The sequence below is a fragment of the Neophocaena asiaeorientalis genome, unplaced genomic scaffold (assembly GCF_003031525.2).
Source record: "Neophocaena asiaeorientalis asiaeorientalis breed wild unplaced genomic scaffold, Neophocaena_asiaeorientalis_V1.1 scaffold86, whole genome shotgun sequence".
In the NCBI taxonomy this organism is placed as follows: domain Eukaryota; kingdom Metazoa; phylum Chordata; class Mammalia; order Artiodactyla; family Phocoenidae; genus Neophocaena; species Neophocaena asiaeorientalis.
This window is the reverse complement of record NW_020175039.1, coordinates 5,312,502-5,337,617: the sequence shown is the minus strand read 5'-3', so window position 1 is coordinate 5,337,617 and position 25,116 is coordinate 5,312,502. Positions and strand designations below refer to the sequence as shown.

General features: G+C 43.6%; 1 protein-coding gene across 3 annotated transcripts in view; it reads right to left on the bottom strand.

Moving 5' to 3' along the window:
• Positions 1 to 451: 451 nt before the first annotated feature.
• NHEJ1 (non-homologous end joining factor 1) overlaps positions 452 to 25,116 on the bottom strand; it is a 76,190-nt gene continuing 51,525 nt past the window's right edge. Inside the window, exons 6-8 of one of the 3 annotated variants that reach the window (XM_024763326.1) lie at positions 2,126 to 2,243; positions 1,443 to 1,561; positions 452 to 973 (exon numbers count right to left, since the gene is read on the bottom strand). In XM_024763326.1, the coding sequence (XP_024619094.1) occupies positions 899 to 973; positions 1,443 to 1,561; positions 2,126 to 2,243 (312 nt within the window). In that variant the 3' untranslated portion in view covers positions 452 to 898. The remainder of the gene's footprint in view (positions 974 to 1,442; positions 1,562 to 2,125; positions 2,244 to 25,116) is intronic. The other 2 variants (XM_024763325.1, XM_024763327.1) reach the window with 2 other exon arrangements.

Below are 25,116 nucleotides of genomic sequence, written 5' to 3'. Positions count from 1 at the left end.
CCTGTTCCCTGTCATCCTATCTTTTCTAATTCTTCTAGTTACTATGTTATTTGAAGTGAAGTGAAGGATGGGAAAATAAAATTCCTTTTTCTCCCACTCCGGGAAACTAACTTGGCCCTAGGGCTCAGAGCTCTTTGTAATTTCAATCCCATATTCAATCCCATATTAACCTGTTGCCTATGCCTTGGAAATAGACCAAAATAAACCCATATCAAGTTGGATGAAAGAGCACAGAAACCATATGTTCTGCTATCTTGTGCCCACCATGGAGAGAGGTCTCAAGATCAAAGCTCCCGATTGGAGGCTTAGCACAGGCCACAGAAGAGAAGTATAAGAAGAACCTGAAGGATTAGACCGAGGGCCTAGACTTCATCCAGAGACAACAATGGGGTGGGACCCAGTAAAGTGAAGTGAGTTGGTTATGTGTTCCACAGATAAGCAATCTCAAAAGCAGGGGAGTGTGAGTGCTTTTTATTCCATGCTAAAGAGAGGAGAGGGTCTCTGAGGAACACCTGGGACTGGCTAGGGACTCTTAAGAAAGGTAGACAAGGCTTCCTAAGCATGCTGTGCCTTTCTGCAGACCTGCCCCATACACCTAAAGTCCATGGTAGATCCTGGGTCTAGAGAACCTTCACCAAAAGAAAGGAGGGTATGGGATTCCCAGAGATTGGCTTCCACTCGGACAGGGAAGGCCAGTGCCCGATGGATTGGAGCCAGGATTCCCTCAGTTAATAGTATCCATGCCTGTCAACATGAACTTCAGTTATCTTGCCCTTACAGTGGAGTCCCTGACTGTGTAACTCTGTGTCACAGATGCTGCTGTCACAGGACCTCCTTTCAAGGTGACACTAGGAAACTACTCTCTGAGTCCATCCTCAGCAGCTGAGACAGTGACAGGTTAACTGAAGAGCCCCCTTAGCTTCTTCCTCTTGACCTTCAACAGCTGAGGTCTCTGCATAGGGCCTGAAGTAACCTAGAAAAAAAGGAACCCAAGTTAATAGAGGTTTTAAACAGTTCCACTTAAGTTAGGAAAAGAAATTCCTTCCTCCCATGGCTCTGGTTAAGACGGGTGGCTGACGCAGGAGTTCTGAAGTCCGTGTCAGGCAGTGAATGTGATATAAGACTCTATGCAGGAGATACGCACATCACTTCTCCCCTAGGGAAAAACCTCATAGACCATCACTGCAAGTGCGATAAGGCAAAAAAGGAGTCAAGGTCCATCATTCAGAAGAACCGCAGAGAGGAGACAGCAAGGGAAGATGTAAAAGACCATGACTCTGCATCCAGAAATCCACAATTTAGATGCCTGGTCACAAATATCCCCCAGTGCTGTTAAGGCAGTGTCAACTAGGTGACAGTTCCAGGGACCACTGGCTTGGGAGCTATAGGTGCAGACTCTCCCAAATCTTGAAATGCAGTCTAGGAAGCTGCTCACGACTTACTGTGGGCTCTTTTTCAGGCACTGGGAGGGATGGTGCTGAGGAGGCCGGCTCTTCTGGCTGATTCAGAAGTTGGCTATCAGTTCCTTGTGAGGAGGCACTGCTTGAGGTCTGGGGATCTTCTGATCAGAAAGATCAAGGGAAGATAGTGATAACTGCCTTCTTCTTACCAGAAAGGCATTAGCATTTACCAAGCATTCTGATAAAGCCCAGGCTTTGGTACTAATATGTAAACAGACACAAATCCACTTCCAACTAACTTCTGGAAAGCGCTGTTTCTATGATGAAGATTCTCCAGGCCACTTTAACCACGTAGGACAAGAGTTTCCCTGACCCAAAACAGCTCACTGTTCTTCTACATATTGCCTGCCATGTCTCAGGTAGGGAGATTAATTTTTTTCCTGGTTCTCTCACTAATTCTCCTAAGCATGTAGACCAGTTCTAATAAAGCTTCCTGCAGTGATGGAAATGTTCTGTATCTGAGCTGTCCAACCTGGTAGCCACTGGACACATGTAGCTATTGAGCACCTGAAATGTGCAAATGAGGGGATGAATTTTTCATTTTATTTAATTTTTATTTATTTAAATTTAAATAGTCACTATTGGCTAGAGCTACCATATTGAACAGCACAAACCTAGACCCTAACTCTAACCCCAGGAGACCAGGTACCTCTGGAGCTACTCACCAGTGCCTCGAAGCTTCTGTCCCACTTGGATCTCTTGTCTGGTGACTGCCATATACAGACTCTGTAGATTTGTGACAAAGGGTTTTCCATCACCAACACTGCATGCCTCTGGTAGTTTCTACAGGGGAGAGGAGATGCTATCATTGGTGACATGGTATTGCTAGAGAAAAGAAACTTGATATCCCACTGGCAGAACTGGCATCAACCCTAAAAGAATTTATACACAGAATTTAGATCCAATATAGGACATCCATATCCAAACCTGTTAGGACCAATATAAAGACCTCTTGGGAGGTCTTCTCCTCTGAAAGGCAACTCCAAACAAATATCTTTATTTCCTTCAATACTTATGTCTATTATGTTTCCCCATGAATACCTCATAGGTTTGTAGGTTCTTTTGTCCAAAAGGATGACCTCTTAGAGGACTGTTTTATGAAATCATCTTCCCTAAATTGTCCCTGAGTTGTACAGATTACTATTTTAATTAAATTCACTCCTAAACTTCTACACTGGAGAGAGAAAAAGGATGAAATCCAGGAAAGGGGAAAAAGAGCAAAATGGGAATGACAGACTGAGAGAGAAGAATAAATTATGGAGCTATGACATTCAGTCAAAGGAGATGGGAGAAACAAAGTTTACAAAGCTTTGGAGGCTTGCCTGCTATACTATACATTGTGCTTTACTATAATCCATGAACTCACATTGGGGGTGATATTTCCCCCAAGTGGGGAGAAAATTTGCTCTTGGGGGATGAAAAAAATCTTACTCTTTTAAAGTATAAAGCACAGATACACAAATAGTACATAAACAGAATTTTGGTTTATCTATGGTATTAAAATTTCCTGAGGGGGGATGATTAGGGAAAAATGTCTTAAAAGGTTCCTCAGGGAGGTGATAATGAAAAAAAATTGAGGAACACTGCTACAATCATATTATATTTATCTGTTTCCTTCATTATGGAATGAACTGTGGATTTATATCCACAGCAAAATGCTTTGCCTAGTTCAGGTTTCATACACTTGGCTGAACTGAGTTTAAGTAATGGCTGAAGACTTAAGAAAGTGCAATAAAAATGAGATGAAAGAGTATGGTGTCCAGTGGACCTAAACCTGGCTGTACTTCAGAATCTTGGAAAGGGCCCAGAACCACTTCGTCTGTCCCTATGCATGCAAATCGCCATGGCTCCCAGCCAAGTTAGCAGGTTCTCCAAGGGAAGCCAGGCCAGCAGCTCACATGGGAACAAGCCCAGGAATCCTGGATTGGCCCACATCTTATGTCAAGGGCACTCTCTCTGTGCTATAAGGGCATTCATTTCTGAAAACCCACTGTGGGAGAAGGATGGAAGAGAGAAAGTGGGAGAAGCAGTGAACTAGTTGCTGAACCATGGTTAAGATTATACAGCTCTTTCCCTGAGCATGGTGGTAGCTGAAAAACTTATGGATCCCCAGGAAATGTAACATAGATTTCTACTCCAACCCTACTCACATAAAGACTGTATCAGTCTTGGACTTTCACTGGAAACCGCAGATGTAACATTGATTTCTACTCCAACCCTACTCACATAAAGACTGTATCAGTCTTGGACTTTCACTGGAAATCGCAATCAGTCAGGAGCCTTGAGTGCAGACGTTGCTTCCAGCAGTAATCTCACTAGGAGTATAACAGCCCTCCTCAGCAGCATCCCCTGAGGAATGAACTGAAACAGGCCACCGACCTCTATCTCACCTCACTCTCCTTCCTAAGTTCAGCTCTCCAACCCCCAAGCCACCTCCTCCAGCAGAAGGTCCTCTACTCTACGGCCAGAGAGCCCTGACAGCAGAGAGGCAAACGGCTGTTCTCCGTCCTCACATCTCATGTCTCTGGGATCTCCCTTCATACTGCTCACGACGTGTGGCCTCTCTTAGGGTCACCCACACGTGGTTTGGTAGGCACTGCGCTGTCTGTACAAATAGGCCAGGCAGAATCTAGGCAGTCCAGGGTCATCTCCTCCTGCCCTTTCTATGGAACTAAACAGACTCATAAAATTTCCAGGGTGACCTTTAGCCAGTTCATCTATTTAATCTCAAAATGAAGTGCCAGAAATAAAAGGCCACTGGAGCTACTGCTGTCCTGGACCTAAGTCCAAATCCAGAACCTGTATCTTAGCCCTTCCTCCATCCTTCCCCTTCTCAGGGAGATCTGGTCCTGGAGCTGCTACCAAAGGTCATCCCACCCGATTGTCTATTCTCAGAAAAGTACTAAGAAGAGAATATTGGTACATTTCCTGCATATTTACTATGTGCTAGACACTGCTCTAAGTATTTAAAGGTATCAACCCATTCTGTCTTATTCACTGCTATTTCCCTGGCACCTAGAACAACCTGGCCCACAGGGGATGCTCAATAACTATGTATGAATGAAGGACTATGGTTGGCATGAGTATGACCCCATCTTGCTGAGGCAGTTACAGCTAGTAAGTGGTGGAACAAGATCAGAATCCAGACCACGTGGCTTCAGGGCCCTCGCATATAACAGCTACCCTATTTACCTCTCTGAAGCATAGAATTTTAGTCTAAAGGGCAATACAGCCTTCCCCAGGATTACAGCCCTTAATTCCTTGCATCACAGATCATCTGCAACACAGATCATCTGCGTCACAGATCATCAGCTGCACCCATCCAGCTCAGAAACAAGCGCCCTCAGGGGACAAGGAAAACGTGAGCAGATATAAAGGAGGCAACTGGCCCTACCTGGAACTCTCAGAGGGCTGAAGGGCCATACCCTTAATCCTGTCCTAGCTGTTCCCCATCATCAGTGATCCCTTGGGTATCATTCTCAGAATACGCTAGGGAAGACAGGTGGTGAGGCCTGAGCCTGGGAAGGAGAAATACTAGTTCCCTGTGCAGGACAATGGTAGGGGTGAGCTGGGGCGGGCAGCAGAGATCAAAGGGAGAAGCTGGAGTCAGGACTAAGAAAAGCAAATAGCAGTGCCCCCTGCTATAAGTACACCTGAGCCAGGAGCAAGGTGTACCAGCCACAAGCGGGTCATTGCCCAGAATGGGGCGGGGAAGAAGAGCCAGGTCAGTCTACTGTATAATATGTTCATCTGATTAACCCAGAATCAATTCTACTCAGCAGAAAGGTTACTGAGATTCTACCACGTGCCAGGTGCTACAGGACTGGGGGAGGGGAAGTGGATGCACCAGTCCTTCCCTCCTCAGAACAGGACAGAGTTAGTATAAAGATAAATAAGTCAGGGCTTCCCTGGTGGTGCAGTGGTTAAGAATCTGCCTGCCAATGCAGGGGACACTGGTTTGAGCCCTGGTCTGGGAAGATCCCACATGCCTCAGAGCAAATAAGCCCATGTGCCACAACTAACTGGGCCCGTGCTCTAGAGCCCGCAAGCCACAAATACTGAAGCCCGCGCACCTAGAGCCCGTGCTCTGCAACAAGAGAAGCCACCACAATGAAAAGCCCGTGCGCTGCAATGATGAGTAGCCCCAGCTCGCCACAACAAGAGAAAGCCCGCACACAGCAATGAAGACTCAATGCAGCCAAAAATAAATAAATTAAAAAAAAAAAAAAAGATAAATAAGTCAGGGGCCCTGCCTCAAAGAGTTTACAGTCATATGTGGGACAGAGGCAGATGCAGGCATCCCCCACTTTTTGAAAATTTGCTTGATGTCACTTTGCTTTTAGGAAAAGCCTACATTAGTACCTGTTTTTGCTAACTGGAAGAAATCCAAAAAAGATTTTCGCTTTTATGAAAGAAGGTAATTTCTCCTTCACTTTACCCCATTTCAGCTTATGAAATGGTTCATAGGAGTGCTCTACTTTCAGATAGAAGGAGGAACCTGTATGTGTGTATGTGTGTTTTTCAGGCATTATGCTATTACAGAGTTATAAACAAAGGGTAATAAGAACCCAGAGAACAAGGAAGGGACAAAGTCTCACTGAGAGTCCCGCAAAACACTTCAGAGGTGGTGACATTGAGTTAAGCCTTTGCAAGGTTAGACTTTGAATGTGGTGGAAGTATTTGAAGCACAAAGGTGTGAAAGGACAGGACAGGTGGACAGATCTCATGGGAAATGAGACTGGAAGGCTAAATTCATATCCACAAGATGGCAAAGGACTTTGTTTTCTGAATTAAGGATATGCCCATGGGAATCCCTTTTGTTTCACAAAGTGGCTTTCTCTGCTATACAACTACTTGCCAAGGCTTCCTTGGCATCAAACTATTACTGATAAAACATCGAGGAGTCAGAAATTCCTCAAGGTTTCCCTTTCTAGGCTTTCTGCTACATTTAGAACCTCTTCACTACTTACTGCTGGTACTGTGACCCTTTAAGAGCCACAAGAGCTACATCACTCTCCTGTCTCCAGTAGCTCTGTTACTCTCACCTCCAGTCCACGAGGACTTTGGCCCCTGCTATACGGCCACATCAGAAGCGTTAGGAAAACCAAAGTTACAGAAATCATAAAGGGCATTTTATTTCCCCTTCTTGTCCCTATGGCAGCCCATCTTGGTTGCTAGGCCCCAAACTCCCCTCCTTTAACCATAATTCCCATCTTCACTGAGTCTAAAACTCACTCCCAGTGGTCTGAAAATTCTAAGACCCCCTCCAACCCCATGATCCCAACAGGATCTGTTGGAGCAATCCCAACTGCCACTTTCAACTAGAAATGAAAGGTCTGATCCTACCTCCACTCCCCACCCCCATCTCATCCCTCCTTTCCTCTGAGGCTGCTTCAGAAAAGAAACCTTTAGAATCCTGGGTAAGGAAAGGCTGGACCCGGATATACTGCTCACCCTACTCAGTATGGACCCACTGGTCAAGTATACAGGTTTAAAAGACAGAAGAGAAGGGAGAAATGAGCAAACTGGAGCCCCCAACACTAGCCCTGAGTAGGTCTTTGGTTCTGGCACCAGCCCCAGAAGCTGGCACAGCCCCAAGGCCCTGACACTGACCATCACAATATCATAACCACCAGGGCAGGGCCCCCAACAAGTGACTTCCCAAGGGTAAGAATTCTCTCCTCCCTCTTGCAATGTGGTAAACTGCTGTACTGGATACAAACTTCCCTCCCTAGAGGGCCCAAGTCAGGTTAGGAAATCATGGTAATCTTCATCATTAGCTCCTCTTTGCGGTAAAAGCATACTGAGAAACCCTTCTAACGTCTCAGATTACCAAAGGTTTACCAAAATAAATAGGGAGGAACAAGAAAACTGGTTTGGGAAGAGGACTCCAAGGAGAAAGACTCTTCGGAATAGAATTCCACCCCCCACACACCATCCATTCATTCGACAAATATTTACTGATTACCTACAGTGTTCGAGATGATGTGGGTGCTGGGGATACAGTATATTGAACAAAAGAGATAAAAATTCCCTGCCCTCGGGCTTCCCTGGTGGTGCAATGGTTGACAGTCCACCTGCCGATGCAGGGAACACAGGTTCATGCCCCGGTCTGTGAAGATCCCACATGCCGCCGAGCGGCTAGGCCCGTGAGCCATGGCCGCTGAGCCTGCACGTCTGGAGCCTGTGCTCCGCAACGGGAGAGGTCACAATGGTGAGAGGCCCTCGTACAGCAAAAAAAAAAAATTCCCTGCCCTCCTGAGGTTTACATTCTAGAGAGGGGAGATCAACAACAAACATAGCTAATTAAACCATATTCTCTATCAGATGGTGTTAGCACCACAGAGAAAAATAAATCAGCACAGGCTGATCACGGGATGGGGCAGGAATGTGTTGCAATTTTAAATAGAGGTCAAAGAAGGCCTCACTGAGAGATGACACTTTAAAAAGGCCTAAAGGAAAGTAACAGGATGATCCACTGGCTATCTAGATCAAGTGACCAGATTCCCAGTTTGCCTGGGTCAGTCCCAGTTTGTGCTTGTTGTCGTTTATTAGTAGAGCTCCTTTTCTCTCTTATAAGTGTCCCAATTTGGATGATAAATTAGATGGTCACCCTATATCAGAGGAAGAGCATAGCAGGTCTGTGGATATGTGTCTGTGTGTTTATTTGAAGTCGTGAGATAATGTAGCATATGATCTTTTATCCTGTAAGATGGGAAACCACTGGAGTTTATAAAGAGAAGAGTGAAATGATCTGATACACATTTTAAAAAGATCACTTTGAATGTAGAAAGACAAGTGGGTAGATCTGTTAGGCTGCTACAATAACCAAGTGGGAGAGGATAGTAGCTTGGGCCTGGGTGGCAACAGTGGAGGTGGTGAGAAGTGATCAGATTCTGGATACATTTGAAGGTATGGCCGATAGGATTCATTGATGGATTGGATATCAATCCATCAATGGATGGAATCCATTGAGAGGAATCAAGGATAGCTCTACTCCAGGGCATAAGGCAGATGTTACAGAGGGATGATCCAGAAACCTAAAATAAAATCAGAGATAACTTGAAATGGCTCATGGGTCGAAAACACAGACTCAACCTGGGTAGGAAAACAGGGAGACTCAGTGGGAAAGGTGAACCCAATGCCCAAGAGAAGTATCAAAACGTTTAAAAAGAGGAAGCCATAAGTGGCTTCTCACTCAAAGAGGACAAAACAAAACCGTCTAGGAATTAGGGGGAAAAATGTCTCAGAAAAAAAAGATAAGCAGAAAAAAGCTTTAAGTTCTGGGTTTAGAGTTACAAAGACTCGGATTTGTACCTAAGGTCTTCTATTTGCTAGCTGTGACACTTTGGGCAATTTACTGTATTTAATCAACGTCCTATTTTAAGAGAAAAAAAGAGATGGAGGGTTGGGTAGATATGGGGGGTGGGGAGGGAGGACTGAGACAAACAATATCTACATCATAGAGTTCATGAGAGGATTAAACAAGCCAGTAGAATAAGTACCCAAGAAATCTCTGTCCCCTCCCTTTGCAAGACAAAGGAGGCTCAAGAAATGCCCTAATGAGCTCTAGTACTTAGAGAAACCAGGGTCTCACCCAAATGTTAACCTTTCCCCACTGTGTCCCAAAGCATATGATCTAAAAATTCAGTGACTACTCAAAGCCCAGGTCAGGGAGATACAGTCACAGAAACCCAGCTAGTTACCTGTGGGTAGTTCACTGTCCACCATGGCCACACGAGCCCAATCCTCAGTCTCCAGTAAGGACCAAGGTCCTGGCTTGAAACTCTGGCTTTGCCAGTTAGCAGCTATGTTACTAACTTCTTTTAGCCTCTGTCCCCTCACCAGAACAATGAGGAGACCAACACCTACTTTTATGAGACTGATAGAAGGATTATATGAGGTAATACATGTAAAGGTTGCCTGCTTCTTATAAATTATGTCTCCTGACCTCCCCTCAAATGCTCTTATTGCCTCTCAAATATCTCCTTTACTCTCCCAATGTGCAGGACCTACCCAAGACACCAAGGTTTCACCTTCATTCTCCTCACCCTCCTTTTTTGGGAGGTGGTGGGTATAATAGTGGAGAGTAAAACTTCCTATTCCAGAAGCACACAAAACCCAAACAGCTTACTCCCTGAAAAACTTAACTGAAGTCCAACAATGATTCCACCAGGACCCCTTTCTCACTGCCATTTCCTGCTCCCCAGTGAGGTCTGGGCAAGGGGCTCTGCTACGGTGTTTCCATTGTAAAGTAATATACACTCAGTAAAGGCTATTTGGAAAGCAGAAAAACGTGATCTGCAGATATGTCATTCAAACAGTCAGTCATGTTTTTGATGGGATTAATCTCACAGCTTCTTCAGAGCTTGAGAGGGAAAAAAAAAACATTAATAGGACAGAGAAAAGAGATGTGGTGGTGATGTCCAGGTTTTCAAAAGACGACCAGCTCACTCTCCCTTCGCCTCCCTTGAAATTTTTCCACAGCAGCTCACTTGGATGAGGTGTTTCAGGCAAGATCTAAGCCCAAGGGGTCCCTCTGTGTTGTCCCTCACAGAATACGCCTCTGAATTCCCTCAGTTCACTGATCACAAACCCTGGTGATTTGGGAGAGACCCGGCGCTCTAAGGATACGAGGCGCGCTGCCCTTGAGATCGTATGTGAAGCCGACGAGACAGCTGACCTGCTCCTGTGTTTCGTCTGGCTTGGCTTTGTTGGGTCTGCATCACACGAGGCCCACCCTGACCATTGTGCCCTGCCGCAGCTGACCTCACCATGCTCTCCCTTTGGCCTCTGGTTCCTGAGCACCCACCCACTCAGCACTGGGCGCTACTAGGGGAAAAAACACAAACAGACCTGAACTTAATCTTGTGTTTGAGACCTTGCAAATTAATTATAGTCTACCCCAGCCCTCCCCACTTTTAAAACTAGGTGGGAGAATGGATGCATGCATATACTCACCTAGCCAAGCATGCATACATGCAATCCAGTTAAATCATTACAGCACCTTCTTCGTGGTCTGCCCTTCAAAATGGGATAATTTTGCTGCTTCACTCTCCCTCACAGTGCTGGAAATGCAGCCGAGATAAAATAGGTGCAGAGTTCAAAACAGTTTGAGATAAAGTCCAGATTTCTCTGGTTCTGCTTGAGGCCTAGGTAGCTCCCTGAAGTGCACAGTCAGAAGAGAAGGGAGATGGGAAGAAAGACTATAAAGGGAGGTCCAAACAGAAGGCTTGAATAATATTAGCAAGATGAACATTTTGGAACGCTTTCAGTGTACTAGGTACTAGGCTAAGCATTGTAATCCATTATCTCAATTAATATCCACAGTAAGCCTCCCAGGTAGGCACTGAAATCATTCTCAGTTTATACAGGGGAAACAAAGGCTCAGAGATGAAACTTGACTAAGGCCACAGCTAGAAAGTTGCAGAATGGGGCAGCAGAAGGCCCAGGAAGCTGAACTCCAGAACATACACGTGAACCACTTCACTGTATCTCCTTGTAAAATCACCCACTGAGACAGCCATTTATCCCTCCTATCCCCCAACTCCCACTCCCCAGAAGGAGGATGGTCCCTGGTCTGAGACCTAGTGGTACTAGAATGTAGCTCTCTCGCTTTCCTTCTGAAACCTCCAAAGAGTCCAAGAGACTGATAGAGGGAAAAGACAAAATGCCCTCCAGAGAAGGAGAGCCTTACTTAAGTCCTTGACTGTCCTCCAACGGGACTAGAAAATCAGAAAAATGAATCTCTGGTATGGGGAGGCTCTAGACTCTAAATCTCCTTTTAAAATAAGTACAGCCCCTCAAAGTCATAGCAGGAAGGCCCCTCAGCTCTGCCCCAAAAGAAAAATAATGGTAAAGGGAGTGGAAGTGAAGGTGGGGGCAGGGGCCGCCGCTCTCATAAGAGCCCTTTGTGGTGGCTGCCTCTGAAAGGAGGTTTTGCTAGACAAGGTGGAACTTCTCAAGGTGACAAGCAAATGGTACAGCCTGAGCGGTGACCCTCTGCTCGCTTGCAAGCACCCCCTCCTCTCCGGAGGGCCAGAGCCTACACTGTCCCCGAAGCCCCACCCAGCGCCAGCACAAACCACGGCTTTCTAACTAACAAGGAGCAAAGGGGCTAGGGGGACGCAAGTGGTTTCCTGGGGGGAAGGAATCCTCAGAGCCCCTCAGAAAGTGCAGTAGCAACTCTCATTCCTTCTTTTTCTACTCCCACTCCTTCTCCAGGAAGAACAAGCAGCTCCTGTCAGCTCTGGCTCAGGGTGGGGGTGCCAACCAGCCCATCGGGGACAACCAGTCTGAAGGATAGTTTAGCCCCTCTCTCAAAGTCAGCCACCTCACCATCCTTTCTCCAGGTGGAAATGAAACAAGGAGGTAAAAACCAAAAAGAAAAGAGCCTCAGGTTTAAGGACAAAAAGAAAATCACAACAATACAGCAGGCATCTGACTCTGAAAGCTTGTGATCCCTGCCCTGTGCCATGAGCACTACACAGGAGCAGATACTTCACTTTTTCCCTGTATCAGTGGAGAAGAGAGGACAGTCAACTGGGTCTGTAGGGCACAGAGGTGATTTAGAGGACCCGGCAGTATTATCTGTAGGACCTCTACCACCAAAGGGATTCTCTTTCACTCCCCATTACACGCTTGACAGCTGGGAACACAGCCCACGGCGGCTGTGATCTCATGGGCTCCTTGCCCCCGCCCTTCCTGTCCTCTCCACCCCACGTAACACACACACACACACATACACACACACACACACACACACACACACGCACATACGCTCATGATAAGGGCCTGATCTTCATGACCTTAGGTAGGCAAAGATTTCTTAACAGGACATTCATAAAGGAAAAGATTGATAAATTGGACTACATCAAAGTTAGGAACTTCTGTTCATCAAAAGATACAAATAAGGGCTTCCCTGGTGGCGCAGTGGTTGAGAGTCCGCCTGCCAACACAGGGGACACGGGTTAATGCCCCGGTCCAGGAAGATCCCACATGCCGCGGAGCGGCTGGGCCCGTGAGCCATGGCCGCTGAGCCTGCACGTCTGGAGCCTGTGCTCCGCAACAGGAGAGGCCACAGCAGTGAGAGGCCCGCGTACAGCTAAAAAAAAAAAAGATACAAATAAGAGAGCAAAAAAGCAAGCTATAAAGTGGGAGAAAATATTTGCAATACATATAACCAACAAAGGACTCATTTTCAGAATATTTGAAGAACTCTGAAAAATCAATAAGAAAAAGACAAATAACCCAACAGAAAATTGACGAAAGGCTCGGTCATAGCTAAGTGATCAATAATTACATGAAAATGTACAGAACCTCATTAGTCACTGGGGGAGTTAAAAAGCCACAGTAGGATACCACTACATATTCACCATAATGGCTAAAAAGAAAAGGCAGATAACACAAGTGTTGACAAGGATGTGATACAACCAGAACTCTCATATACTGCTTGTATGAGTATAAATTGATACAGTCGTTTTGGAAAACCATTTGGCAGTATCTACAAAATCTAAACATATGCATAACTATGAAGCAAATGGGTAAATAAATTGTGGAATAGTCTTACAATAACATATTATACAGAAATGAAAATTAACAAAGTACAACTAACATGGATGAATTTCATTAAAATTTTGTTGAGTGAAAGAAGTCAGACACAAAAGAGTACACACCATATAATTCTACATATATGAAATTCAAAACAGGCAAAATTAATCTATCATATTAAAAGTCAGGACGGTGACCCTTTGGAGGCAGTAGGTACTGAGTACTGGAAATTTTCTAGTTCTTGATCTGGGTTCTGATTACACAGCTATGTTCATTTTGTAATTCTTCAGGCTGTATGCTTATGATATGGGCACTTTTCTGTATGCATCTTATACTTTGACTTTAAAAGTTTATTAATAGAAGAAAAACAATTTGGCAGTTCCTCCGAAAGTTAAACATAGAGTTATTATATGATCCATATACTTATTATATTGTGCTCCTAGGTATATACCCAAGAGAATTGAAAACGTATGTTCATACAGAAACTTACACACAAATGTTCACAGCAGTTTTATTCATAATAACCCCAAAGTGGAAAATGACCCAACTGTCTATCAACTGACGAATGAATAAACAAAATGTGGTATATCCGTATAAGGGCCTATTATCCTGCCATAAAAAGGAATAAAGTACTGATACTTGCTTCAATGGATGGACCTTGAAAACAATGCTAAGTGAAAGAAGCCAGACACAAAAGACCACATACTGTATGATTCCATTTACATGAAATATTCAAGAGAGGTGAATCTACACAGAGACAGAAAGTAGATTCGTGATTTCCAAGAATGGGGGTAGTGGGGAATGGAAAATGACTGCAAGTGGATATAGAGTTTCTCTTCGGGGGTGATGAAGAGGTTCTGGAATTATATAGTAGTTGTAGTTAAACAACTTTATGAATATTGTAAAACCACGGAATTATATACTTTTGCTTTATACTTTTTTGGTAAATGTTATGGTATGTGAATTATATCTCAATTTTTTCGAAAAGATTTTTTAACAAAGATAAAGTCTCTAGTCTCCCACAGTCCTCTGCCTGTCCTCCACTCTATTCCCTCTGTCAGGAAAAGACTCTCAGGCTCCCAACAGGCCTGGACAACGTTCAAAGGACTTTAACACAGTCAGTGGAGCAGATTCCTGCCTAGTGGCTGAGTAACTGGCGTTATCACAGAATGGGGACAGAGCACGGGATCTAGAGTCACATGGGCCTAGCTTTGAAAATAAGCCCACCACTTACATATTCTTTTTATGATCTTGGCTAAGTGTCTATTAATCTCTTTGAGCCTCAATTTTCTCTCTATGAAATGAGTAGAATAATTCCTATCACTGAGGGTTGTCGTGAGGATTGTTAAATGAGATCATGGACGTAACATATTAATTCTGCTCTCTTGGAGTTCCAAGGAACCTCAGCTACCTGAAGGCAGCCAGAAGCACTTTAATTTGGCAAAAGAGTGTGGGCTCTGGAGTTGAATTGCTTACACTCAGATCCCAAGTCCATTACTTTATCCTTCTAAGCCTTAGTTTCTCCAGTTATACAATGGGAATAAGAATACTACGTGCATTTTCGAGTAATTCTGAGGATTAAATGAGATAACGCATGTAAAGTCCTCACTACACTGTCTGGCACATAGAAGGCACTCAATAAATATTAACTGTTATTATTAATTCAGCCATTAATCAAAACTGTTGACTATGTCAGATAGTGTGCTGTGTCCTAAGGATAAGATGGAGTTCACTGCCTTCAAGGAGCTCATAGTCTGGTTGGGGAGTCAGACACATAAACAGATAATTGTTCTTATGGCTGGGCACACACTGGAGCCTTTGACTGTCAGTCAGCAACACTAGGTCTAAGGCATTATAAAACCAAGCTGGATACGTACGGGATGGTGTGGGGTGGGGGCAGCGGTGAACAGACTAACCACGAATTAACAGTAGACCCCTTCTTTTTTCTACAAATAGCCTACAAGAACCTAGATAAATAGGCAGGCAGACTTCGACTTCCTCTTCAGCATTGCTACTAACTGGCCAGGGGCTTAAGGGCATCTCCTTTATGTCTGTCTCCCCCTACTCTTCAAGTGGCTGGTTCCTTCTCATCTTTCAGATCTCAGATCTCAGATCTCAGTTCAAACGGAACTTCTCCTGGTCCCCTCACCATGTCATCTAAAGTATTTGTTCTTATAGCACTCTATTCTTTTTCCTCAAAACAGTCATAAGAATTTTCAATTATTTATGTTTACTTGTTTCCTTTCTCTCCCAGTAGACTGTGAGCTCCTAGAGTTCAGGTTCATTCAGCAAATATTTATTGAGTATCTGCTACATGCTAGGCTCTGAAGTATGTGCTGGGAATTCAGTTTGGGGGTACAGACATGGAGCTTATACTCTATATTTGTTGCAGAGATTTGGGATGGAAGTATATCCCAGTCCTGGCTGAGCACCTCTTCTGATTAGCCCAGTTAGAGACAAGCCCTTGGCTGCCAATCTCTCAGAGTCCAAAACGCAAGGGGCTGGAACTCTTGGGACATCTTAGTTCTTCCTTTTGCAGTCCCAGATTCCCATGCTCACAGTCCAGCAGAGCTTAAGCGAGGGCAAACAGCACAACCTCAGAGACATTTCAGCAAGTTCTTTCCTTACAAAGCTATTCACATCAGCATTCTAAAAGCAAGAACAGTCAGTATCGGGCAAGGGACGTACTGTCTGGGATGGGGGTGGGATGGGAGGTGGGGATAGGGAGGCAAAAGGCTCCTTTTAAGTCCTGCAGAGGAGGAATAACTCGAGTCCTCAGCACTTTTCAAATTCAGTGCCCTGAGATTGCTGCTTCCCATAGTCTGAGCTTCTCTAGCATTGATCCTGACCATTCCAAGGCTGCTTCCTGCTAAAACCAGCCTGAGGTCTAGGGATGCTCCATTAGACTTTAGTAAATATATTCAGCAGCAAACTCTCTGGGGATAGGCCAAGAGAACATTCTTTTCCAGGATTGGGAGATAATAAAATTGAAAGGAATATTTAAAAAGCTGCCTCGAATTCTTTGTTAAATGAACAAGAGTGTACATACACACACACAAAATCAATCCTTTATTGATTGATTGATCAATCTATCAATCAGTGTGACTCTGAGCCCCTGGCCCCAGCTAATTAGACCAAGGGTGGACACCTGACCCAAGAGAAGTCAATCTCTAGATCAACCAGATTCTCTTCATTGGGTGTGTGACCCGAAAGCCACAGCATGGATGCTTAGCTTTTTGTGTGTGCTATGGACTCCTTTGCAGTCTGGTGAAGCCTGGGGACCCTTTTTAAATGCATAAAATAAAATATATAAGATTACAAAGGAAATAAATTAATTAAAATGCCATATTCAAGTATTTTTAAAATGTGGGGACTTCCCTGGTGGCACAGTGGTTAAGACTCCATGCTCCCAATGCAGGGGGCCCAGGTTCAATCCCTGCTCAGGGAACTAGATCCCATATGCATGCTGCAACTAAGAGTTCGCATGCCACAACTAAGGAGGCCACGATCCACCACTAAGAGGAGCCCGCCTGCCGTAACTAAGACCCGGCGCGACCAAATAAATAAATAGTTTTTAAAAATAAATAAATAAAATAAAATGTGTAACAGAATAATATATGTACTTCTTTATTAACACATTAAATTATAAGATCTAGTAGTAGGTCAAATAACCACCAGAATTTCAAGTAGTGATGAGTGTAAATTATATTTCATGATATCTGTAGCAACCATAAAATGATATGAAAATATCTGTGATTTCTATTGGTGACAAAGTAACAGATACTGCTAATGACATGGTGAATTTTGCTTACATTTGTTTATTTTTTTAATTGAAATATAGTTGATTTATAATATTGTGTTAGTTTCAGGTTACAGCAAAGTGATTCATTTATATACATATTTTTTCAGATTATTTTCCATTATAGGTTAAGATATTGAATATAGTTCCCTGGGCTATACAGTAAATCCTTGTTGTTTATCTGTGTTTTGTTTTTTGGTGTTTTTTTCTTTTAATTAAAAAAAATTTTTTAACAGATTTATTGGAGTATAATTGCTCCACAATGGTGTGTTACCTTCTGCTTTACAACAAAGTGAATCAGCTATACATACACACACACACTCATATCTCTTCCCTCTTGCATCTCTCTCCCTCCCACCCTCCACATCCCACCCACCCAGGTGGTCACAAAGCACCGAGCTGACCTCCCTGTGCTATGCGGCTGCTTCCCACTAGCTATCTGTTTTACATTTGGTAGTGTATATATGTCCATGCCACTCTCTCACTTTGTCCCAGCTTACCCTTCCCCCTCCCCGTGTCCTCAAGTCCATTCTCTAGTAGATCTGTGTCTTTATTCCCGTCCTGCCCCTAGTTTCTGTTTATTTGTTTTATGTATAGTAATTTGTATCTGTTAATCCCATACTCCTAATTTACCCCTCCCACCCTCTTTCTCCTTTGATAGCTGTAAGTTTGTTTTCTATGTCTGTGAGTCTATTTCTGCTCTGTATATAGATTCATTTATATTATTTTTTAGATTCTACATATAAGTGATATCATACACTATTTGTCTTTGTCTGACTTACTTCACCAGTATGATATTCTCTAGGTCCATCCATGTTGCTACAAATGGCAATATTTCATTTTCTACAGCTGAGTAATATTCCATTGTGTGTGTGTATATATATATATATATATATATATATATATATATATATATCTCACATCTTCTTAAACCAATCATCTGTTGATGGGCACCTGGGTTATTTCCATGTCTTGGCTATTGTAAATAGTGCTGCTATGAACACTGGGGTGCTTAAATCTTTTTGAATTACAATTTTCATCTTTTTGGGATACATGTCCAGGAGTGGGATTGCTGGATCATATAGTAGCTCTATTTGTAATTTTTAGGGAACCTCCATACTGTTCTCCATAGTGGCTGTATCAATTTACATTCCCACCAACAATGTAGTAGGGTTCCCTTTACTTAACACCCTCTCCAGCATTTATTGTTTGTAGACTTTTGGATGACAGCCATTCTGACCTTGTTTACATTTATAATAGAGGAAATGCTAAATTTGTTACAGGTTAATGAAAATAAAGATGCAATCCCCCCCCGCATCCAATTCATGAAACCCTGAATTCTAAGCATGAATTCTCAAGGTATCCATGGATCCCAGGGTGAAAAACTCCTGCTATAAAGACTTGCATTAGATAATAGTGCTTGCTTACTTAGAAAGGCCATGCAGACCCAGTCAGAGTTAGCAGTAAGGCAAGCCAAAGCCACATGTCAGTCAATAGCTTACAGGAGCAGAAACAAATCTGTCAGTGGGTCTTGAGATGAGCGATCTTGAGATCCCAGAGAAAGACGCTAACTTTCCAGTTCCTGTGAGACATGGTTAGGTATCCTGAAATTAGACACGGACAGATCTCCTTGTGCCTTTTCAATTTACCTAAGCTAATTGAAGGGATTTTCTTCCTTACAATTAATTACTGAAATAATTCTTTAAACAAATGAGTGAACTGAAACATGTTTATAATATACTATGTTTATTTGTATACATTAACATCCTACCGGATTATGAATTCCTTAAGAGTTCAGAGTATGTGTAATCTTAACTCTGTAAAGCCCGTAGCTGCTGATGTCCATGAGCTCGCTGTAGCAGATACTAACAATATCAAATGCCTCTAAGGAGGAGGGAAAGCTGCCTTTCTTCTGCCTATGTGGCTAAACCTGGCAGGCAAACATAGGCAATTTAGATAGTGAGCTCATAGGAGCCTGACGAAATGGATTAGGATGAAAAATCAAGAAAGAGGTCCTGGTACCATCTGAATCATTGTAGAGCTCTAGGTTTAGGGAGGGCAAGAGCAAGTAAAAATATTTTAAAAGACAGTGAAAACAAATCAAATCAAACATCCAAATGAAAATGTAAAAAATATTTAACGCAACACTGCAGTGACTACCAAAGTCCAAGCATGGCAAACCTGTTGAGGGTCATGCTCTTCAGACTTGTACCAGTGCCTGGCCCCCCTGAACTCTGAGTTTAAAGAAGGGCACAGATTCCAAGAAATCTGAGGTTCTAAGAAAAAAAAAAATTCTAGATACAAAGTCACTTTCCAGAAAATCAAGAACCTGGCAGGCTTCGAGGTTAGGAAGCTGAAGTGCTAGCACGTGAATCGCTAGGCCTGAGTCACCTGCACAGTTCAGCTCAAAATATTCATTCACAACAGGGCACCTGCCTGACACATAGCTGGGGTGGTGACGGAGGGGTGTGACCCAAAGTTGTCCACTCTAAACTCCAGTGCATAGGGAAAACTAGGCAGGCCTAATGAGGCATTAAAGAGATGCCAGAAAAAGATGGAATACTAGGAAAAAAGTGGAGGTTAAAAGATACGCTTCAGGGCTTCCCTGGTGGCGCAGTGGTTGAGAGTCCGCCTGCCGATGCAGGGGACACGGGTTCGTGCCCCAGTCCGGGAAGATCCCATATGCCGCGGAGCGGCTGGGCCCGTGCGCCACGGCCGCTGAGGCTGTGCTCCGCAATGGGAGAGGCCACAGCGGTGAGGGGCCCGTGTACCGCAAGAAAAAAAAAAAAAAAGATACGCTTCAACCAGACCACGACTCAGAACAGGAGTGTGGTTGTACTATGGGGGAGTTGAGGGTGGTGGGAGAAGGGGGCTGGAGAAACAGAGAAGTGTGACTCTGCAGAGGGGTCAAGGCAGGCTTGATTAGGAGGGTATTTTCCTAAATGGATGTAATCAGGCTTGACGCTAAAAGCTGCTTTCTGAGCCTTTCTAGTCCCTCAGCCCAGGATTTCTGCGTCCTTTGTCCACTCTCCCCGCTGTAGTCCAGGGACCACAGGGACTCGAAGATGCCTGGATCATTTCTAGGTACAGTACATATCACACTCCTTTGGATCTAGGTTTCACTGAAGAGGAGAGAATGCCCTGGTTACCTAATTAAGCGTTTCCTAACTGATACACTCTCCACTTCCTCGTAGGAAGCCATAATCCTGTGGGTTTAAGATTCCCACTGAGTTTGCTAAACCCTTATCCTCAGGTTCACTTAGGAGGCAAGAACAGGCAGCCCTGACACCAGGCTGACCCTAGGGAACAGAACAGCTACTCCAGGGTTCATCTCCAGGTGAGGGGACGAAGGAAGGACCAAATCTAGGCTCTGGTTACAGGGTATCTGCAACACCTGCTGATAATAAAACATTATCTGTCAAGGCTTTGGCCCTCCAACCCACCAAAACAGAGGAAGAGGGTGGGAGAGGAATTTATTCCCTGTGATGCCCACGCCAGGGGCCCCCCACCCCCACACCACCCCAAAGGCCACTAGCCAGAGTAGAAAGGCACCTAAGGGAGAGTCTAAAGAAAAGACTGACCAAGAGATGTGAAAGGCTGTACTGGTCCCTTCCTAGAAAGGGAAGGTGGGCAGTGGATATGAGAGAAAAGCTAAGGAAACACTTGGCCAAATCAGCTTTCTTCCTTTCCCACTTCCACTGAATCTAGTTACAGAGGTGGCTTTTGTAAGATCTGTGGGAGAATAAAGCAGAGAATGGAAAGGAAATATTCAACTTGAATATGTTGCGTTTGAGATGTCTATTAGACTTTCAAGTGGAAATGCTGAACAAGCAGCTGGAAACACAAGTGTGGGGTTTGGGAAGATCTGGGCTAGAGATACAGGCGTAAAGATGGTATTTGAAGCCATGAGATTGAATGCAATCAGTCAGAGTGAAGGTGGGTAGAGAACAGAAGAGGACCCAGGGCTGAGTCCTGGAGGGAGTGCAGAAGAGAAGGAATCAGCAAAGGAGCTTGTGAAGAAGTAACCAAGAAGTGGAAAATAAAGCCAAGAAAGTGCACAGCTCTGGAAGCCAAATGAAGATAGTGTGTCAAGAAGGGTGACCCGCTGTATCAAAGGCTGCTTGTAGATCAAAAGAGATGAGAACCAAGAACTAACTATTGGACTTGGCAGTGAGAAAGTCAGCAGTGACCTTTTCAAGAACAGCTTTGGTAGAGTGAGAGTCAAACCCCACTGAAATGGTTTTAAGAGAGAACAAGAGAGAAAATGAGCATCATGAAAATAGACAGCTCTTAAAGGAGTTTTGTAGCAAAGGGGGCAAAGAAGTAGGGTAGTGATTACTGGGCAAAGCAGGGTATCAAAAAATAATAGCACATTTGTATGCTAATATGATAAACTTATAGAAAGCAAAAAGTTAAGAGAGGGGAGAATTACCGGAGCAATTTCCTTGATAGGTAACATGGAATCTAATTGCACAAATAGAGGGACTGCTTTTAGATTGGTAGATGGCTAATTTATCTATGCAAACAAGCCAGTATATGAGGGTATATGTGCTAGCAGTAAGTAGAAGTGGTGGTGTAAGTCTGTTACCATTCACTTCTTATTGATTCTTCTTTTTCCCCCAGCAAATTAGGAAGCAAGGTTAAGGTGATAGGGACTTAAGGAAAGAGAAGAAGGTATGAAATAGTCATCTAGAATGATGGGAGAGTGAATGGATTAGGGAAATATAATATGACTGCCTGGCATTATTAAGGGTGCACTTGAAGTTCTTGGTCAAGAATTTAAATTGAAACTAGTCAGCATGCTTGTTTGTTTGTTTTTTTTTTCTGACTATATCTGGCTGCATATGCAGGTATGGGAGAGGTAGAAAAGTTGGGTTTAACTGTGTATGACACAAGAGATGGGTAACAGAATCAAGAGTGCATGCAAGGGGGCTTCCCTGGTGGCGCAGTGGTTGAGAGTCTGCCTGCCGATGCAGGAGACGTGGGATCGTGCTCCGGTCCGGGAAGATCCCACATGCGGCGGAGCGGCTGGGCCGGTGAGCCATGGCCGCTGGGCCTGTGCGTCCGGAGCCCGTGCTCCGCAACAGGAGAGGCCACAACAGTGAGAGGCCCGCGTACAGCAAAAAAAAAAAAAAAAGAGTGCATGCAAGGAAGTGATTATAATGATTGACCATAGAAGCTGGGTAAGGAAAGGAAGCAGGACATCAAAGGAGTCAAGACAATGAAAAGGAGGGTAAGGTCAATGGACTGGAGGTCTCTGTGGAATTAAAGGAATGTTGAGTCAAGGTAGAGAAGGAGAGCTGGAATGATAAGAAAAGGAAATGGTTGGAAAGTAGGATGTATAAAATTGAGATTACGGAGGGGTTGCGATAACTGGTGACGACAAAGTCCAGAGGAGACCCTAGAGCAGCTTCTAAGCAGTGGCACTACTGACCCTTTGGGTTAGACAGTTCTTTGTCATGGGGCCCATCCTGTGCACTACAGGATGCTGAGCAGCATTCCTGGATGTTACATACTACACTAGATGCCAGCAGCACCCCACCACAGATGGTGACAACCAAAAATGTCTCCAGACATTTCCAAAGGTTCTCTGAGGGCACAACCTCCCCTTGTTGAGAACCAGTGCTCTAGAGTATGTCCACAGTAATCAGTGAATGAGACAGAGCAGAAGTCAAGGTAATCAGAGAAGACTGGAGAAAGTGGTGGTGAGTCAGGAGCTAAAGTCCCCAAGAAATGAGTTGGAATGACTCAGAGTCAGTGCGTTACAACAACAGTGAAGAATAATGGATGATATAATCTTATGACACGAGATTCAAAGCCAGGTTTTTTAGGGAAGAGGAGGGAGAACAGTCAGAAAGCAGCAATTAGAAGCACGGAGGACACGCATCCCACCTTCAAACTCAGTGGTAAGAGGACTATGGGAGAAGAAATGGCTACCATGTGAGAGGGGTGTAAAAAAGAAACATCCTCAGGGGAAAGCCAGGTTTCTGAGCAGGAAGGAGAAAGAAATGCCCAGAGAAGAGACTGAAGCTAAAGAAGATTCTGCTGCTGATGTACTATTAATTCCAGAAGGTACAGTGGAAGGGTTCAGCAACTGGGGAAGGGTGGGAAAAGAGGACAGAATGGAGAAATGCAAGATGTGCTCCTCAAACTGGAAGGTGGAATCCAGTGGAAGGTCCACTAAGGGGAGTGGTGTTGCAGAGGACACAAATCTTCAGAACAGAAAAGAAGGAAGCCTCTGTTATCCTGGCAGGAAGGTGGACACAAGGTAACAATCTGCTGGGAATACAGCACATGCCACTAGGAGTCATGCTATAATTACCAACCGGAGGCTAGAACTAGTCTAGAACAAAAGGATAGATTTCTAAGCTCCAAAGAATAGCACCAGCTTTAATATTAGGAAGTCAACCAAACAGACACATATCTCTCAAGAGATGAGAACAGGGTTTTCAAGAGTCCAGGAGCTAAGGAAACTTTCAAGAACGGTGAAGCTTGTGTAAGGTTAGTGAAGATAGGCCTAAAGACCTAAGTAGAACTCTTGGGGCCCAGTAGGAAAGTGCCTTCCTCATTAGATTAGAAATTAGGGCGATCTAAGAGGGCCAGAGGAGCTCTAAAGAAGCAATGAAATATGGCCAAGAATCCAGAGGACTTGATCTCGTGCTTACACTCTGGAAGAGAGTTAGAATTTGTAAATTCCCGGAGGGACTGAGAATTATCCCACCGGCAACACACCCACCAAGCCAGACAAGACTGAGGAAAGGAACAAGGACCAGTGGGCCCCGGAAGCTAAACCAATCAACCAGTCTAAGAAGAGGCAAAGAACTCTATCAGGATAAGGAATTGGTGCTGGGTAAATTCATCCATTTATTTTTCTTCCTTTTAAAAAGATTACAGAGAAACGTACTGACTTAACACTTAAGTTTACACTTAACACAAGTTTAAACACTACAGAAGTATATAAGTAAAAGACTCCCTCTCTTCACCTCCAGTCCATTCCTCAGAGGTAATCACTGTGAACAATTTGGTGTATATCCTCCCAGACATTTTTCTATTCTTATATAAACATACACAGAGGCGATTTTCCCCCTAAAATGGGATCATATTACACATATTTTTATGCATTTTTCTTTTTTCACTTAATAGTATATCATGGCCATCTTTTCAAGGTATAGACAGGTCTACCTCATTCTTTTTAATGGCTTCTTTGTACTACATTGAACGGATAAACCATACTTTTTCTTATTTACATAACAGTAGGCATTTAAACTGTTTCCAATTATAAAGAATGCTACTTTGAACATACTCGTGTATATCTTTGCATGTTAATAATTCTACAGATTATATTCCTACCTGCTGGATTAAAGGATATATCTGATACTGCCAAAAATTGCCCTCCAAAACTAATGTATCAATTTACCTTCCCACTAGAATTGTATAAAGAATGCCCAATTCCCCACACTCTTGCCAAAACTATAATAATCTACCTTAATTTTTGCCAACTGATAGGAGAAGATCGCATTCTTGTTTTAATGTGAACTTTTTGTTTTGTTTGTTTGTCTGTTTAGGTAGGGAAGGATATTTCAGTGTAATGATAAGGAGAACTAATTTCAAATCCATTTATATACATGAATATTGAACCAAGGGATGCCATCTTTATTAATATACTGATTGCTAAATGGAAAGAAATATGAGAATAATAATTATACACATAACCAGTACCTTTGAGGGTTTATGATGTGCCCAGACACTGTGAAAAGTACCTAAGTATATTATCTTATCAAGCTCTTACATCTCTATAGGGTACATTAATATACCCATATTACAGAAAAAGAAACTGAAGCCAGATAGGTTAAGTATCTTTCTCAAAGTCACACAGCTAGTAACTGAGTAGAACCATGCTTTGAAACCAGATCACTTGACTCTGCAGCCCCCACTCAGACGAGTTAAGTAACTTGCTCAAGCGAAGTTGCACAGCCAGCAAGTGGTGCAGTCAACCCAGACTGTCAAACCCAGGCCTGTCTAACTCCAGAGCACACATATGTAAGGTGTTTGTTTGTTTAGTAGAACTTGCATTATTTATGTGAATAACGTAGTGATGGTGTGGGGAATAATTTAGTCCTAAGTAAACGTGGGTTTTTTTTTTTTGTTTTTTTGGTTCTGGTTTTGGTATTTTGGGTTCTGTTTTGTCTAAGGTTTAAAAAAAAAAAAAGTACTGAGATTGCCTTGGCTGAACTAACGGCAGAGCCGCTCAGTGCATGACTCCAGGGCATCATACTTTATGTGAACAGAACTCACTGGAGTTGTGCA